Below are 12701 nucleotides of genomic sequence, written 5' to 3' on the forward strand. Positions count from 1 at the left end.
AGAAGAAAAACACATTGAAAATGAAAATAATGAACTCAGTCGTACAAATGTAACAGGATATTCAGTATGCTTCATTCTTTGTTAATGTTTTTCAAAGATTCGTTTTCGCAAATTGTGGATTGTGAATGCATTGCCAAAGATTTCGCTTTCGTTTCTCAGTTTTTCGTTTGCTGTTTGTTCTGACACAAACCTCTCGTGGGGGCGGGCTTAACAGTGATCTACTCTGATTGGATAAAGAGCTTTTGATGGACAGGTCCTCTCTGACCTGCGCATATTGGAAAGATCTCGCGGTGCTTTGTAGTTCGTAAAGATGAGCTCTCAGGAGAGACATGGAGCGGCGGCTTCATCTTCATCATCTTCTTCACCCGCTTGTTCTTCAAGGCAGCAATAAGTTTGTGTTATTGAAGTAACCAATAATATCGATACAAGTTGTATCCATGTACAGTGTGCAACAGTTCTGGCTTTATTTGATCCATGAGTTATTTTAAAACGTTTTATGTATATCAACAGTGGCGTAACTTTATTTTAAAAAGTTGGTGGACGTGTGTGTGTATGTGGGGTGGGGGTGGGGGTAATATTAAGATGTCCAGACATCAATATATAGTTAATTAAGCTAATATAAACCTCATGTTTAATTCTTGCATAGGAAAGAATTAAATATCCCACTGAATATCATCAGTGGTTGTATATCAAGAGCAGGGACAGGTTTTTTTTAATGCATTTTATTTTATGATTACACCAGAACAAATAGAAAGTCTTTGCAACGGCATTAAAGGTCCCGTTCTTCGCGTGTTTTCGAAGCTTTGATTATGTTTACAGTGTGCAATATAACATGAGTTCATGTTTCGCGTGTAAAAAAAACAGTATTTTTCACACAATTTACTTATCTGTACAGCGCTGTTTCCTCTGTCCTAAAAACGGCCTGATGATTTCCTTGTTCTATGAAGTCCCTCCTTCAGAAATACGTAACGAGTTCTGATTGGGCCAGCACTTCCCATGTTGTGATTGGACAGCAGCTTAGCGCACTTTGCCCGGAAAGGTCCCGCCTCTTACCATAACGGGGAGATGCAAGCGCTGAATGCGCGCTCTTCTCCACGTGGGAGAGCAATAAGACCACGCCCCCTATTTTGTGTCAACAAACGGTTCTAGTGACGTCATTACATTCCTGCACTTCCTGCTGTAGTCCAAACCAGCCGTTCGCTGTAGGCTTTGCAAGGGAACTTCTATTAAATAAAATATCTCGCTTGGCATTGAACTTTGAGCTTTATAATTTTACAGGTATTATTTATGCTCTAACAGCAACATTACACACTAACTAAAGTTTGAAAGCTGGAATCGTGAAGAACGGGACCTTTAAGCGATTAAAACGCTCGTCTGTGTGTAGACTGCACATGAACGTGCCACTGATAACAGAGAGCCAGATCGCCTCTTTTATAACAAACGATGAAATGCTGCTCTTCTAGTTAACCAGGGATGTTTTGTTTGTATGAGTTAGGTTCATCCGTGCAAGATGTTTTAATGTTTCAAAAAGTGGTGGGGACATGTCCCACCCGCAAATTACGCCTGTGTATATCAATAATCCGCAACAAACTGTTGCACACTGTACATGGAAAACTTTTATCGGTATTATTGGTTACTTCAATAACACAAACTTACAGCTGCCTTGAAGAACAAGCGGGTGAAGATGATGAAGATGAAGCCGCCGCCGCTCCATGTCTCTCCTGAGAGCTCATCTTTACAAACTACAAAGCACCGCGAGATCTTTCCAATATGCGCAGGTCAGAGAGGACCTGTCCATCAAAAGCTCTTTATCCAATCAGAGTAGATCACTGTTAAGCCCGCCCCCACGAGAGGTTTGTACCAAAAGAACAAACGAAAAATTGAGAAACGTAAGCGAAATCTTTGGTAATGCATTCACAATTCACGATTTTCGAAAACGAATCTTTGAAAAACATTAACAAAGAATGAAGCATACTGAATATGTGTTTTTCTTCTTTTGTAATGGCATATTTTTGATAGTTTCTGAAAAAGTTTTGTTCAGTTTTATAAAGTTTTGTTCAGTTTTATTGAGACAAAGGTACCGTAATTCCATATGTGAGCAGCACACATTTGTTTTGATTTCTCCTCGAGATGCTGCAAGCGTTAATGTCGAGCCCTGAGTACCATTTTGAGGAAAAACTGTTCTACAATTATTTTAGAACTCCTTGGATTATTTTTCATCATCCATTTCACAAAATGTTATTACAGATTTATAAAATGTATATAAAAGTAAGTGTTGTGTCTTGTGATTTTTATGATATCATTACTAATTTATTTATTCAGAAAAAAAAGTAACTTCAAGTTGTTTGTGTATTCTACAAGTGCGCACCCGGGTTCGATTGATCTCAGAGTTCAGTTCGTTTGTACAGAAGCAACCGAGTTCGTTACTAAGCAACTGGGTAAACAGCTGCTAATTTGATGACACAAACGAACCCCGGGGACCCAAATAATATAATATGAACACAGTCTGGCGTGGGGAGGGGGGAGCAATCGAACTCGGGTTCGGTCCAGATAATCGAACCAAGTGTGAAAGCACCCTTAATTACTATAACAGCGCCCCCAAATAGAAATAAATAGATATAACATTCTACCAGGCAGGGACTAGGACCTGGAGGAGGCTTCTGCTGCTGTGGAGGAGAGGCTGCTGCGCCTGCACGCGCTAGAGAGTGGGCAGTCACTGTTAACGGTCATGTCCTTCTGTACGCGCATTCACAATTTCAAGGCAGCATTTAAAAACTGTCAATCTAAATCACTATACATGCAATTTTTTGCTTGTTGACATACAAGTTCACTTCAAGAATGACCACACCGCTTACATGATCTTATCAGTATAGCAGTCCTTGCACCCATGAGCATATCACCCCAGGCGCATATTATAATGTTATCATATCGACAAAGCGTTTTTTTTTTTTTTTTCAGGAAAAAAATCTATATTGCAGATAATGCTGATTTATTTATTTATTTATTTATTTTTATTTTGTACTAATTTATTTTTTTTACATTTTAAGCATGTAGCAGCCGATTCCAATGTCGTACTAATGATATTGTGCATCCCTAGCATTGAAGTCATGTATTATTTTTGATTTGTGTTGTTTTATTTCATTTTTAGATCTAGAACCAGATGATAACACCTCATTTTACATCCTCAATGTGGGCCAACCTCCTTCGCTGGTGAACCAATCACACAGTCTCCAGCGACATGGAGGCCCGCCCCCAGCCCAACTCATCGCCACCTCCCCCTCCCTGCATGCCCACCAAAAGAACTATGAGCAAAACTATACAACTACAGGGGTGGGTGGAGGAGGGAATGGACCACCAAAGGCCTTTGAATGTCCTAGCATCCAGATCACCTCCATTTCCCCAAGCTGCCAGCAGGAGATGGAGGCCAGTGAGGATGAGATGAGAACAAAGGGTCCGGATGGGGACTACCACGACAGACCTCTGTCTCGGGACCACCTATACCTGCCTCTAGATCACTCGTATCGAGATTCGTCCCTGAGCCCGAGTCCGTGTAGCAGCCTTTCCTCACGAAGCTGGTTCTCAGACGCATCGTCCTGCGAATCCATCTCACATGTGTACGATGATGTTGACTCTGAGCTAAATGAAGCTGCTGCACGTTTTACCTTGGGCTCACCGCTCACTTCACCTGGATGCTCTCCGCAGGCTGGACAACAGGAGGAAGTATGGCAACAGCATCATCATCATCATCATCCGGCTTTTACTCACTCCATTTCTCACTCACACGGCCATTCTCTCTCGCCCCGCCAGTCGCCCTGTCACTCTCCCCGTACCAGCGTCACAGATGAGAACTGGCTGAGCCCACGTTCACCTTCACGGCCCTCTTCGCGCCCGACATCACCCTGTGGGAAGAGACGGCACTCCAGCGCTGATATATGCTACCTGGGCTCTTTATCACCACATCACTCCCCGACTGCCACGCCTGGCCCCTCGCCCAGGGGAAGCGTGACCGAAGATACCTGGATAGGAAGCCCATCCATGGGTATGTCCCCTTTCCAATGTTGTCCCTCTGAGGCTGACATCCCCTCTAAGACGAGGAAAACCTCCCAGGACTGTACAGCAGCTATCCAGCCAGGGAAGGCTGACATGGGCATGGATGACTCTGGGAATGTATCGCCTTTGCTTGACTCACCTGCTGAGGATGCCATGCATGGATTAAAGAAGGATGGATCCGGAGAGCAGTTTCTTTCTGTCCCATCTCACTTCACATGGAACAAACCCAAACCAGGACACACACCTATTTTCAGGTAAAAACCCTCCTCTGCTTTGAAAAGTCACAAGTAAGAGTAACCATTATGGAGTTCATATATGCAAAGCTCAAATGCTTCTTTCTTACAGGTGTTCATGTTTGTGTAGACATTAGCTCTTTTCCAAAATGTAGAGAGCTGACCTCTACATTTTCAGTGGCCTTCTAAGGCCCCGATCACACAGAACGAGTTTTTTAGGTTTAAAACCGCGAGGCGCACTGCACTGCCTCTTTGGTTGACATTTTTTCATTTAGAAAAGAGCAGTGTGCTGCAGTTTTTAAAAATTTTGCTAGGAAACCCCTGAATCAGCTTTCCTGTCCATCTAATCAAGGTAACAGTCACCACAACGGAAGGCTCGCCTCTCCATTCATTCGATTGGACAATAGAAAAGAAACGCGATGATGGGTGCTTTTCCGCTCAGAGTAGATTTTTTTTCAAATTCCTATCTATTCAGAGATCAATTTTTTTTAATGGTCACAATTAGTGCTCCTTACAAGCACAGGAGACTCAACTTTCAGTTAGGCATGGTTGATACCAATACTTTATTTTACCTTAAAGGCCAATAAGCAATAACTGGCAGATATTAAAATCCTATAATATTATGTCTAAATGAAAAGAAAAAATAAATAAATAAAATCAGTAATTTTAAATGCCACAAGTCAGTTAAGGCATCATTATAATGTAATATAAACAGGCACTGCCCCTTTGTAAGTGAAAACAAAAGTGCCCTTTTCAATCGCACCACAGTGCCCCCACGAATGCGATTTCTAAACCGCCCCAAGCGCGATTTCCACCCCCGGGAATGCGATATCGAAGTGAACACCCAACCACAACCCTTTTTTTTTTTTTTTTTTTTTTGCTTTAATCCAGAGTTTAACTATCGTATTTGGGTGGTTATACAAATGATAATAAATACGCCCAAAAAACCATAGAACCATGTTTAATATTCGTAAGGGTATATCTGTGCTGTACATTATGTGCAAAAACGTTACTAAGCAAAAGGACAGTTTAAATCCCTACATTAACATCATAATATTAAAGAAAAACAAAACCACAAAAAAACTTATAAGAGTAATGTTTTGCAGGAACACAGACACATTCACTATGGACACAGTAAGCTGTTACTGCCATTTCTTTATCCTGTAGAAAAATCGTTCATTTATATTCAATTACACACTGTTATCCCTTTACAGTTACTACTCTCATAAAAATACTTGAATTACATGTTGACTTTTAAACCATAATTTAGCATCGAATAGCAGATATTTCAGTTAAAGTAATGTGTTTGCGCTGAAAATGAATTCTTCCTATCGACTGCGTTCTTTCTGTTTTATGTACATGCGCGTGCGCGCCACACCATTGTTCGTTCAGTGAAGTTTGAAGTTAAATGTCAGTGACGTTTTTTCATGCAGAATGAAAATATTCATATGAATTAGTAACATTTACAGATTAGGATATAACAATGGTTATCTATATAGATCAGTGGATATAACCTGTAAAATGAATGTTTTGTGCTGAGGACGCACACGTCTGTCAAAGCGCATGGCCGAGTATGTTAAACACTAATGTATTCCCTTAAAAACTTAAAATAAGATTTCTCATGTTTTGGGCGATTGGACTCCAGCAGGAAGGAACTCTGTTTCTGCTCCACTGTTAGATGCATTTTGTCCATAGAAATGCTTTATTTAGTGCTGTAATTTGGCACAACTGGTGGAAGTTGTTGGCAGACCCGAATAATCAAAAATGAGAATTGTTGTCTATGATTTTTATTATCGATTATCGATTTTATCGACTAGTTTGTTGGAGCCCCACTGGTATTGTACCTTTAGCCTATATTGTGTATCCTTACTCCAGTAGAGTTTAGCTTGTTGTTAAGCTTCAAATGCAATATTATAAGTTCAAAAATTAAACTGGGCACATTAGACCAGAGCTAACCCTCTGTTATTGTTCATTTGGGAGTCACACTGTTGTCATTCATGGCTGATTTGTAGATTGTACCCCCCAAAAATTGTTTTTTCGTTTTTCTCATTCATTTCCTATGCCGGTCATTTTTAACTGGAACAACACAAGTGTGACTTTTTAAAATTAGCTTTTTCAAATCAAGTCCACAGTTTTTTTTTTTTGTGGTCACATAGCGACTGCCTCAAAAGTCACTGAGCTACATACCATTCTGTTGAAGTGGTGATTTTTTTTTTTTTTTTTTTTTTACATTTATTTTCTGTATAAAGGGTCTGAACAACACCAGAGCTAATATACATTTAGAGTAGCTTGAGGTTGTTGAATGAACCAATGAAAACAAAGAGTTAAAAGTGTGTCTGCTGTCCATATCAGAGCATCAGATAATAGCTGTGTTGTGTGTATGTGTGTGTGTGCTAGTCAGATGAAGATGCCTGTGTGTGTGCCCTGGCCTCTGTCACCATAAATCAGTAAAGAGAGTGCGGCTGTAGTGTGCGCAAACGTGTCCCTTCCCACAGTCATTTTGTTATCGACCGCACCAACACAACACTTTTTAACTGAGTCAGACCCCTTCATTAATAATCCACAATGTATAGTAAACACACTTGGTTCCATGTACAGCACGACTTGTTTCATATATGAAAATGCACAGTCACACAACCAAACATGTCAAGAAACATTTCTTGCAAAGCAACATGTAGGAGCAGTGTTGACTAACATCTTTATGGCCGTACCTTCATAGAACAGAAACATGATACTTGATCCCTGTAATATGAGCTCACAGCTCTGCTGTCTGCCATCGGACCTGTGTGTGTGTGTGTGTGTGTGTGTGTGTGTGTGTGTGCTGACTGCTCCATCAGTCAGCTGCAATAGAAAGATCTAGAAGCTTGACTGATTTAACAGATGGGAGTGCTATGGCAGGGTTGATGAAGTTGGCACAACATTGAGCTTTAGTCTATAGTAAGTCTAGTTTAGGACAGCTAGCTAAACATAACTCGCTTTCAGATGAAGACACACACCTGCCTGCTCTTAGGACTGCCGATGTGTCAAATGGATAATGGGTCTCATATCGGAAGATGAGAACTTCTCACAAAAAATTCCCATCTAATTTATAAAATATGCGCACATGTATTTGTTCTTAACCTCTTTTGAATGTTAATGAATTTGGAGTATTCTAAAAGAGCAACCACGTGCCCATGTTTAGTAATTTGCATAAAACATGCCCACAACATGTCCATACAAGGGCTTTACGCACACCCTTTCCTTTAACCACTCTCAGACTGGAGACGCACTGCAAGCGTGGTGTGAGTGTGGCGTTTCTGTTACGTGTCAGCCGCGGGGTGGCTGCGTGGCGTTTTCTCTGTCTTTGCACAAAAAAAAAAAAAAATTGAAGTACAGGGGAGGCCTATACTTCATGTTAAACATAAATATATAGCTGATTGATACAGCAAAGACAACGTCGGCAGTAGCCTATTGACCACATATCTATCATATTGACTGCGAAATAGGCTACAGAATATTTCGTTCTGTATTGACAGGTGCAATATTTCAAAATCGATAATTATGTTGTTTTTTTATTACTATTACAATTAGGCCTCTGCATTTATGTTAACCTAGAGACTTTCAAACATGAAAATGTAATTTATTAATATGTATTCGTGTCAAAATGACATATAAACATCTTTTCCAATACTATTTTGCCTGGAAACGCTTCCAACACGCTTGCGTGTCGCGTGAAAAATAGGCGTCTCTTCTCACGGCTCAAGACGCACCTGAGCTGCACGTGTCACACATGCAGTGTGCAAGCTCCAAACTGTTAACATGCAGGGAGCCGAAATTAAAACGGACACTCCACACAGCCGAGACGCTCACGGCACGCTTGCAGTGTGTCCCTGGCCTCAGCAAACATGAAGCGCTCTTGGTAAAATATAAAATATGGTAACAAAAGTACACATAATATTTTTAAGTAGTTTTTACAATTTACTTTTTAGTGGAATCTACATTAATGAATTTAGTAATATTTCCTAAGTTAAATAATAATAAATTAAGTTGATTTAAAAAAGAGTATCAATTAGAGTATGGATAACATGTTATGTTATATAAGAACATGCAGTCATTTACATCACAATCTAACCACAAGCTCTACTCTTCTGTCCAATGGTAACGTTTAAAACTTCAACAGTTTTGACTGTTACCAAAACTGTTTTAGACCTACCTGAAAATCACTGTTTACAAGGTTATATGGATCAATATTAATTTGGAGATTAAATGTAAATAAAATATGAAAATATATGACAAACTTTAATGTTTTTATCATGATCAAAAAATGATTGACAACACTAATATATACATGTGCACGCACGCACACACAAACACATATTATCATTCAAATGTTTGGGGTTGGTTGGATTTTTAAATGTTTTTGAAAGAAGCTTAATGCTCAACAAGTCTGCAGGATTAGATACAATACCTTGAAAAATATTAATTTCCAATAGCATTTCCTGTCCCATTATAAAAACTGAAAACTGCTAAATAGATATCAGGACTAGGCAGGCCAGTCAAGTTCCTCCACACAAAACTCATTCATCCATGTCTTTATGGACACTGTCCTCATGTAGTTTGGAGCATGAAATTGTCCAAAATGTCTTTGTATACTTAAGCATTAAGAGTTATTTTAACTGAAACTATAAAGTGCCAAGCCCAACCCCTGAAAAACAACCCTACACCATAATTGTATACTAAACATTACACTTGGCACAATGAATGTTCCAAAATTGACTGTTCACCTGAATACTCGGCAAAAAGGGCATTTTGACATAATTTTTTGTTTTGTGTATTTGACAGTTTAAGTGCCATAAGCCATGAAAAAGAGCTCAATGTAGTACTCATAACTTGTTAGAGATAGCTTTATGAGAGCGCCACTTATATAGATCAGTGGTGCGCACACTTTTTCTGTGAGCGTGAAACCTGCTGGAATGAGAAAAAATTTGCGCAATACCCTCAACCCTGCGCCGAAATTCAGGGCCTAACCCAACACTATTCAGCTAGAGCCAATGAGACAAATAAATGAGAGGAGGCGGGTGTGGTGTGTTGATCTTCAGGATGTTATGCTGAACTTTCAGTTCCATTTGCGATGTGTTTTGCAGTAGTCATATATGGGTACCAGGGGCCATTCTAATGTTCTCGCATGTTTAGTTTTTGCTCTTTTTTTTAATTTCATTTTTAGTTTTTACCATTTTAGGAGGAGTGAAATTTACAACAACCAGATGCATTTTGTCCAGTTTCATCTGGAATGTGAAAAAAGGCCCTCTGTTTCTCTTTTCACAATTGGATAATGATCATAAGAAATTATGTCAGAGAAACATCAGGAGACTAATGGCTTTTTAGAGACACATGAGCAGTTTAATTCTCACACTTTGATAGTATTACTAGTATTACTATTTAAAATGTAGATCTGTATGTAGGTATGAGGTACTTTATCTGAATCAAATATATGTTGAGGTGCACCGATTGCAATTTTATTGGCCGATTCCGATTTTTTTTGTTAGTGAGATCGGCCAATACAGAGTTTTGCCGATTCCGATTTTCTTTCTAAAAACTATAATTGACAGCATATAAAATCCGCTTTTTCTTAAAAGGAAAATTGTATTTTTATTATAAAATTAATTAGAAAAACATTATAATAGGATCTTCTCTCACTTAAACAACTCTCAAAAAATAAGTGTTCTGTGCTAGGAAAGAAAATCAGTTGCTTTATGAAACAAAACATTATAAATTATAAAACAAAATCTTTTTCTCTTTTTTACTTGTCTTACAAAAGTCAAAAAATCCTATGAATGAACAAACCTGAAGTGTACAATACTCCTCCAAATAATAGTTCAGTAGTTGGGTAATAAATGTTGCCAGTTAGTGATGTCATGGTACCATTCCGTCAGACCATAACATTTTTACGGTACTCTGTACTAGAGACCTGCACTCCCGCGGGAGTACCGCAGGACCCAGCACAACGAGTGAGGCGCAAAACTATGTTTGATGGGGGAATGCGGGTGCGGGCTGCAAGATATTATTGTGTGCATGTAATATTTTCTATTAATTTAATTTGTTTAAAGCAAATGTTTATTTTGACGGGTTGCTGTGAAGACATTGGAGTGTCTGTGTTCATATGCCGACGAGTAAATTTCTTAGTAAATGCTTTGGTCTCTTCGCTTGTTTAGCTTGAAAAAAAACATGTTTGCATGCGGCTGTGATCGTAAGATTGCCTGTGATGTCAACGTTGCGGACACGCGTGTAAAACGATCGGCTCAAAATCGAAGACGCACGTGACTGATCGGCTGATCATCGATCATGCAAAAAAATTCCGATCCCCAGCCGATCAATAGGTGCATCTCTAAATATATGCACATATCTCGAGTTTTGGTACATATCTCCAGTGTTGGCACATGTGCCATAGATTGCCGACCCCTGGTGTAAAGACATGCTTGAATAGTGTCTTCATATTCGACTTCATATTTTTGCAATTGACGAATCATCATTAATCAGAACTCATTCCTTTCTGCAGTATCAGGGTTCCCGCGGGGTTTTAGGCCTTAAAAAGTCTTACATTTGCAGAAGTATTGAGTTCTAGGTCTTAAATAATTTTAAACAGGTTTTAATTTTCCTATGTCAATGTAATGCTACTTCTTATGCTCATTGAAATGCCCCCGTAGCGCGCACACTGTGTGTGTGTGTGTGTGTGTGTGTGTGTTTGTTCCAGTGTTGTAGTTCTTACTTTCGCTAGTCCAACTATTGTTCGCTGTATTACTACTACAAATGAGACCAACATGCATCTTATATTGCAGTCAATCAGCTTTTGTGTTATTGCCACAAGCCTCTTTCTGATTGTACCCGATTGTACAGACGCATACAATGGATTTTATTCTTCAGCTGAGTCTGACAGTTCTTCCAGTTACGCATTCTTGAAAGCATATTTTGCTCACCATCTTGCATAATGACCAAATAAATGTATGATATATCCGATAGCACTGAAACGAGTTGATAAAAGGGATGTAAACTGCAAACTCTGATGTCAGACTGCCTATTTGCTGCCTGTCATCGCTTGTGCGGGTGTACTGTACTACTGACTTATTTCTAGGCTCATTACTCTTGAACGATCAAATACACACATTTTTATGCATATGTCCATATCGGAACTTGAGTAAAAAAAAGTTTGGGACGTGTGTCAGTAACTATTGGATCTGCGCACAAGGTCTCCAAGTGAGAGCAAACTAATATAGCTTTCCCGCTCCTGTCTGTGTGTTAATGTTAAACAAACAACAACACAAACAGGGGAAAAAACGGCACTTACACTTAAAGCACTTTTTTGTATCTGTATCTTTATGTTGTCATTTATTTATAAGTATATATTTTATTACTAACCATTTACTTGATTACTTAATTTACTTGAAACTTTTTTCTTATATTAAGCAATTGCTTATTGCTGTGATTTACTTTTTGGTCATATTTAACACTCTAAGTGATCATGTTATTAAAGATATATAGCACACCACCGGACCATCCGTTGTTGTAATGCCAAACAAGATTCTTGCATTTTGTTTGTTTTATTGCCATGTGTGACTATTGTGCATTTAGCATAATAACATGATTAATGTGGCATCCTAATTATGAAAAACAATGAAATCTGCAGATACCCTGAGTGTTAATTGAATCAAATTTATGTTTCAGTGATTTGTCATCTCGTCAACACTGATGAAAGTGTCTGTGTGGCACATTATATATTCAGATATTTTTTTATTTTTTTATATATTCAAATATGTTGTTTAATATATAATTGTATAAGTGAATAGTCCTGTTTATTGCCATATATGTGTATACTAAGGATAAAGTTTAAATATTTTTCCTTTTGTTCAATTGTGCATGTATAGGACAAGTATATATTTTCACCAAGTAAAGTTGTTTGGTGTCCACAGGCCACTAGGCCACTATCATTAGGTCACTAGCGTCACACACAGCCTTCTCACATTTCCCCTGACGATCCATCTTGCGTTACCATGGCAGTGGGCATGTAGCCTACATGTCACATTACAGGACATGGGTGATCGGGAAAGAAAGAGGATGTGGTAGAGAGCTAAACTTAGATAAAAATCTTGAAAAACAGTTAATTGACTTACTCTTGTTATTCATAACTTATGTTTTACAAGTTGATTTAGAAAATACATAGTTTAGCATATCCTTAAATGAATGGTTCACCCAAAAAATGAAAATTATATATAAAATGACAATTTATTAACCTTAATTTCGACACAACACTACTGTATATTACTTTTTTCTACTGTGGAACAATATTTAAAAATCTTTTTTTTTTTACATAAAATATCTCAAATGTAAGCTAAAACCGGTAACTAAAATGAGGAAATTGTCAGTTTAAGATTTACATTACTACTG

The 12701-nt window shown here is 38.5% G+C and overlaps 1 protein-coding gene across 1 annotated transcript in view; it reads left to right on the plus strand.

Moving 5' to 3' along the window:
* The window catches only part of nfatc3a (nuclear factor of activated T cells 3a), a 108987-nt gene that overhangs the window by 40310 nt on the left and 55976 nt on the right, over positions 1-12701 (plus strand). Inside the window, exon 2 of the mRNA XM_067440395.1 lies at positions 3149-4304. Coding sequence (XP_067296496.1) covers positions 3149-4304 — 1156 coding nt within the window. The remainder of the gene's footprint in view (positions 1-3148; positions 4305-12701) is intronic.

Source organism: Pseudorasbora parva, chromosome 1 (genome assembly GCF_024679245.1).
Source record: "Pseudorasbora parva isolate DD20220531a chromosome 1, ASM2467924v1, whole genome shotgun sequence".
NCBI classification, from domain to species: domain Eukaryota; kingdom Metazoa; phylum Chordata; class Actinopteri; order Cypriniformes; family Gobionidae; genus Pseudorasbora; species Pseudorasbora parva.